This window comes from Triticum aestivum, chromosome 2A (genome assembly GCF_018294505.1).
Source record: "Triticum aestivum cultivar Chinese Spring chromosome 2A, IWGSC CS RefSeq v2.1, whole genome shotgun sequence".
NCBI lineage: Eukaryota > Viridiplantae > Streptophyta > Magnoliopsida > Poales > Poaceae > Triticum > Triticum aestivum.
Genome location: NC_057797.1, coordinates 130,487,914 through 130,494,265, shown reverse-complemented (window position 1 = coordinate 130,494,265; position 6,352 = coordinate 130,487,914). Strand labels below are relative to the sequence as shown.

Below are 6,352 nucleotides of genomic sequence, written 5' to 3'. Positions count from 1 at the left end.
CTGGTTCCCGGAAAACATGGCGCAATATAAAAGGGCTGCATTGCTCACAAAACCAGCATTAAACTGAATTTTTCCACCCTCGTCATTGTGAAAAGAAAGCCAAATCAAACGGGAATAACACCTACTACCCTTGCATGTCACGGGTCATGACGCATACTACCAATTCGCAAAGCGGGTAGGTAGGAAAAGGCGCGGGCACGTTGCCCCGTTCTAAAATCCCGACGAAATAGTCAATCCACACTGAAAAATTCCCACCATGACACAAGAACAGTTTGTAATTTGTGCAGACAGACTGCAGCCAGCAGCCAGCACAATTTTATTCATTTCATTCCCAGAGTCAAACGCAACACAATGACATGTCATCGCAGCAGAGCCAAGCCAAGCCAAAGCTCCGCACGCTCCTATATATTCTGCCGAACCAGGTGCGGCCTCGCCACACCACACACACCACACGGACACGGCCCCGCCTCGCGAACCATCGTCGATCGGGCTCCTCTTTTCTCTCTCTCTCTGTATCTTTCTCCCGCGCGACCCACACACAGGCCAGCTAGCTAGCGAGAGAGAGCGCCCGCGCGACGACGTGCGTGTCGGGCTCGCGGCGGCCGGAGGGGCTCGGTATATGCTGCGCGGCGACGGCGACGGCGGCGTTGAGAGGTAGCTAAGCTAAGCCGCCGATGAGGAGCGAGGGGGCGATCAAGGCCGGCGGCGCAAGGGAGAGGTCGTCGTCGCCGTGGAGGTCGCTCCTGGGCGGCTGCCTGGGCGGCGCGGCGGGCGACCACGGGGCGAAGAAGAAGGCCCGGCCGCGCTCCGGCGGCGGCGGGCTGCGGCGGCTGTCGTTCACGGACCTGAGCGGCGCGGCGGACGAGGACCTGTCCGTCTCCCTCGTGGGGTCCAACCTGCACGTGTTCACCGTGGCGGAGCTGCGGGCGGCGACGGGCGAGTTCGCGGACGACAACTTCCTGGGCGAGGGCGGGTTCGGGCCCGTCTACAAGGGCTTCGTCGGCGGCGGCGTCAAGCCGGGGCTCAAGCCGCAGGCCATCGCCGTGAAGCTCTGGGACCCCGAGGGCGCGCAGGGCCACAAGGAATGGCTGGTACGTCCAACCTCCACGTGTCCTCCTCGACTCCTCATCCATCCATCCATTAATCTTCTTTGCGCGTGCAATAGCCACAGCCCAACGGCAACCAGTAGAGCAGCTGGAGTAGCTTTTCTTGGAAGAGATTCCAATTATGTCCGACATCGATGGCCTAATATAATGCATGCTTGGGGAAGGGAATAGGGCTTGGATTTCTTTCTTACAGTGAAAGAGTGGGCTCCTCTCCTGCATGGTTAACCAACAAGTCAGCATAGATGATAGATCCCTTACAAGGATGTCCAAATCCGATCCTTACATCTGCTGCACCATTGAGTAACTTCATGGATAATTGAAATTTACAAGCTATGCCGTCGCAGGAATCCTCCTGGAGAGGTTATTATCAACCATTTATTAATATAACGTAACCTGTAGCCAAGAAGCAATGCTTGTAGAGTTATAGGCAAGTTAAGCTAGCTCGCTGTCCCAAAATGGGCGTGCAAGTTTTGAGCAATCTTTGAGGGGAATATTCTTGGTTACACAGTAATTGAGCTGTTCCTCCTTGTGGACTTTGCGCAAGTTTTTTTCTGTGTTCCCAACATGGCTTGCTTCGCGATGAAAACATGGCATCAAGATCAATTCAACCTTTGCGTTAATTAGTAACTATCAACCAAGTAACTTTCACACCACGTGTTTAAGTTTTCTGAAAGAGCCATTCTCAACCACACATATGCCAAAGCTAAGCTGAGCAGGCAAGGCATGCATGCTCCGTAAAATATCTCGGCGCCAAGGATTAGGACCTGTGGGCCGGGCAAGGAAAACCGGCGAGCGAGAGGTTTGTTGGGCGATGTGACGGTTCCGGCAGCCGGCCGGCGGCCGGATAAAAGTCGGGCGGCCTAAAACGATGGACGCTGACACGGACACGGACATTGACCCTTAATTGATTAATTGGTTGTTTAATTTGCTCGTGCGTGCAGGCTGAGGTGATCTTCCTGGGGCAGCTGCGGCACCCCAACCTGGTGAAGCTGGTGGGCTACTGCTGCGAGGACGCCCACCGCCTCCTCGTCTATGAGTACATGCCCAACGGCAGCCTCGAGAACCACCTCTTCGGCAAACGTACGTCCCTCACTCCATTTTACTTGCAAGTCTCGCTAAATCTCAGTCAACTGAGATTTGGTTTCGAGAGATCTTACATTGAGAACTATGCAATTTTCGTTTGGATTAGTTTAACATGTTAGTCACGGTTAAGTCTCGGCGACACCCTTTTACTTGCTGCTTCGTTTGTCTCGATCATGCATATGGATGAATCAAATTGAATAAACGGTAGAAAAATATATGATCTGGTAGTCTGCTAGCTGTGGTGATAGAGATGAGTTGGTTGACCTGCCTCCGGTAAGTACATTGACTTGGCATGCCCATGGACGGATGGAAACCAGCTGTCTGAATTCAAAAGCCCGTCAGCAGGTTGGCAAATGCCGGAATTTTAAACTGGAGTAGTGTAGTTGCACGGCGGCCGAATTTTCCCCAGCTAACTCGCAACGTTTTTCAGAGTTCTGACCAACTAAACTTGACCCATCTCTGAATTAACATACCCCCATCTCCATGCGTGCACCAGAAGGCAGATCAGGGGTCGCTGGTCAGAACCCAGAAGCAAGTGAGGTCACGACTCACGAAGATAGATATAGTTGCCCGATCCATGTCGCGATTAATCCATCTCAGCACGCTACAATTTCCCAGCCTCACTGATTGATCTCCTCCCGCCCAATAGTCGTCGCCAGATCTCCTAACGCGTTGACCGTCCCTGCGTCCAGAAAAATGTAACAGTCCCGACAGTAGGCGCGAAATGGATGCGATATCTCTGTCGGCAAGACAGTAACACTGTCGGGGCATCGGCGGATGATTCCTTGTCTAGTGTATACAGAACAATTGACTAGGAAATGGAGAATGTGTCTCTGGGTCGAATCTTGGAATGATTTTGGTGTGTGTGTGTGTGATGGCTTGCAGAGGTTCCCGCGGCGCTGTCGTGGTCGACGAGGCTCAACATCGCCGTCGGCGCCGCGAAGGGGCTGGCGTTCCTCCACGACGCCGAGAAGCCGGTCATCTACCGCGACTTCAAGGGCTCCAACATCCTCCTCGACTCGGTGAGCCCACTCTCCGGCCTGCTCATCTCACACTATGCATCTATCTAGCGGCAAATGAAGCTGAGTTGCTCATGTTTTCTGATCGATCCGTGTGTGTGTGCAGGACAAGAAGCCGAAGCTGTCGGACTTCGGGCTGGCCAAGGACGGGCCGGAGGGCGACGACACGCACGTGTCCACGCGGGTCATGGGCACCCACGGCTACGCGGCGCCGGAGTACATCATGACGGGCCACCTCACGGCGAAGAGCGACGTGTATAGTTTTGGGGTGGTGCTGCTGGAGATCCTCACCGGCCGGCACTCGGTGGACAAGACCCGGCCCAGCAGGGAGCAGAACCTGGTGGAGTACGCGCGGCCCGGGCTCAGGGACCCGCTCAAGCTGGCGCGCCGGATCATGGACCCGGCGCTGGAGGGCCGGTACCCGGCCGCCGCGGCGCAGAAGGCGGCGGCGGTGGCGCACCAGTGCCTGAGCAGCAGCCCCAAGAACCGGCCGGACATGTCGGCCGTCGTGGAGGCGCTCGAGCCGCTGCTCGCCGTCACGGAGGACGTCGCCGTCGGGCCGGTGGTGCTGTTCGTGGCCGCGCCGGAGCCGGCAGCGGAGGAGAAGGAGAGGAAAGAGCGGCCGTCGAGGACGGCGAGGGACGTCGGCGCGCACCACCGGCGGAGGCTCCGGTCGCCGAAGGGCAGCCCGAGGAAGCGAGGGGCGGGGCCGAAGGAGGAGTTCTGGGTGTGGCACGTGCCGGCCGAGGACGACAAGAAGGCGTGACGCCGCCGTGCCTGTGCATGTGCTGTACATATGAGAGAGAAAGAGAGGTGGTGAGAGTTGAGGTGCTGCTGCTATTGTTTAGGATTTAATTAGGATTGCATACGCATCCCTGTAGTTCTACGATCATGGCGAGTCTTCGTTTCTCTTTTCTCTTTGGTTTTCTTTTGCTTTGGATCTGTAAGTTCTTACAGTGAGATGCAGAATGTGGCCCATAAGTGGAGCTATCAAACAAGAATACTGATTGATCAACATGACAGAAATTTGGTCGCATGTCCGTCTTGGATTAATTGAAGCTACGACAATGCGAGTGTTCAGTATGGGTGTCAATCGGTGTTAGGATAACCTAGGAAACAATCGGTCTTCTACGTGATCTTCGTTTTGGTTGTTTTGAGGACGTGGTGTCTTGTCCGAAAACTATTATGTTTCAATATGAGACATCAATATATACACATACACTGGCAATATCATTGTAGTCTGTTTGTTTTTCTGCATGTACGCCTGCCACGAAGACTTCCAAGAAGCAGAGGAGGAAGGTGCCGACTCCGGAGCTGCTGAACGAGCTGGTTTGGGAGATCCTGATTCGTCTGCTGGTGGAGTCGCTCCTGCGTTTCAAGCGTGTCAGCAAGGCCTAGCGCGCACTCATATCCGACCCTTCCTTCATTCAGTCGCACCTCCAGCTATCCGCCTCCAAACAGGAGCAGAAGCCATCCTTGCTCATCACCCCGCATTGCCTCGACCGCGTCATCGAAGGTGAGGACTGGCTTACCACCTTCTCCAGCAGCATCTTCTTCTATCGGTGGCAGCAAGGTGCCTCTGAGGCGAGGCTCGTGCATGGCACGGACCTCAACGGAGAATTCAGCTCCATTTGCTACTTTGCCCACTTCGACGGCCTGGTACTTGTCCCCACGGACACCAACGTCTACTCTTCAACCCGGCTACCAGGGACGTTGTCACCCTGCCGGAAAGCAGCCGGAACGTGTTGCCTGGTCTCGTCAACCTCTCTGTGGGATTTGGCAGTGCGCTTTGGATTTGAAGTGCTTACAGTGAGATGCAGAATGTGGCCCATAAATGGAGCTATATCAAACAAGAGTACCGATTGATCAACATGACGGAAATTTGGTCACATGTTCGTCTTGGATTAATTGAAGTTACGACAATGCGAGTGTTCAATATGGGTGTCAATCGGTGTTAGGATAACCTAGGAAACCATCGGTCTTCTATGTGATCTCCGTTTTGGTTGTTTTGATGACGTGGTATCTTGTCTGAAAACTACTATGTTTCAATATGAGACATCAATATATACACATTCACTGGCAATATCATCGTAGTCTATTTGTTTTTCTGCATGTACGCTTGCCATGAAGACTTCCAAGAAGCAGAGGAGGAAGGTGCCGACTCCGGAGCTGCTGAACGAGCTGGTTTGGGAGATCCTGATTCGTCTGCTGGTGGAGTCGCTCCTGCGTTTCAAGCGTGTCAGCAAGGCCTAGCGCGCACTCATATCCGACCCTTCCTTCATTCAGTCGCACCTCCAGCTATCCGCCTCCAAACAGGAGCAGAAGCCATCCTTGCTCATCACCCCGCATTGCCTCGACCGCGTCATCGAAGGTGAGGACTGGCTTACCACCTTCTCCAGCAGCATCTTCTTCTATCGGTGGCAGCAAGGTGCCTCTGAGGCGAGGCTCGTGCATGGCACGGACCTCAACGGAGAATTCAGCTCCATTTGCTACTTTGCCCACTTCGACGGCCTGGTACTTGTCCCCACGGACACCAACGTCTACTCTTCAACCCGGCTACCAGGGACGTTGTCACCCTGCCGGAAAGCAGCCGGAACGTGTTGCCTGGTCTAGTCAACCTCTCCATGGGATTTGGCCGTGCGCTTTGGATTTGTAAGTGCTTACAGTGAGATGCAGGATGTGGCCCATAAGTGGAGCTATATCAAACAAGAGTACCTATTGATCAACATGACAGAAATTTGGTCGCATGTTCGTCTTGGATTAATTGAAGCTACGACAATGTGAGTGTTCAGTATGGGTGTCAATTGGTGTTAGAATAACCTAGGAAACAATTGGTCTTCTATGTGATCTCCGTTTTGGTTGTTTTGAGGACATGGTACCTTGTCCGAAAACTACTATGTTTCAATATGAGACATCAACATATACACATCCACTGGCAATATCATCGTAGTCTGTTTGTTTTTCTGCATGTATGCCTGCCATGAAGACTTCCAAGAAGCAGAGGAGGAAGGTGCCGACTCCGGAGCTGCTGAACGAGCTGGTTTGGGAGATCCTGATTCGGTTGCCGGTGGAGTTGCGCGCACTCATATCAGACTCCTCCTCCATTCAGTCGCACCTCCAGCTATCCGCCTCCAAATGGGAGCA

General features: G+C 53.8%; 1 protein-coding gene across 1 annotated transcript; it reads left to right on the top strand.

Moving 5' to 3' along the window:
• The first annotated feature begins 438 nt into the window (after nucleotides 1-438).
• Nucleotides 439-4,225, top strand: LOC123187967 (serine/threonine-protein kinase RIPK). The gene is made up of 4 exons (XM_044599983.1): nucleotides 439-1,091; nucleotides 2,048-2,186; nucleotides 3,075-3,211; nucleotides 3,315-4,225. Exons 1-4 carry the CDS (start codon nucleotides 675-677, stop codon nucleotides 3,972-3,974), a joined length of 1,353 nt encoding a protein of 450 aa, XP_044455918.1. The 5' UTR covers nucleotides 439-674; the 3' UTR covers nucleotides 3,975-4,225.
• The last annotated feature ends 2,127 nt before the right edge of the window (nucleotides 4,226-6,352 follow it).

Excerpts from the sequence above, each read along its gene's own strand:
- LOC123187967 (XM_044599983.1), top strand. The coding sequence starts at position 675 with ATGAGGAGCGAGGGGGCGATCAAGGCCGGCGGCGCAAGGGAGAGGTCG. Across the intron at positions 1,092-2,047 it reads AGGGCCACAAGGAATGGCTG|GCTGAGGTGATCTTCCTGGG; the intron begins GTACGTCCAACC and ends TCGTGCGTGCAG. Across the intron at positions 3,212-3,314 it reads CCAACATCCTCCTCGACTCG|GACAAGAAGCCGAAGCTGTC; the intron begins GTGAGCCCACTC and ends GTGTGTGTGCAG.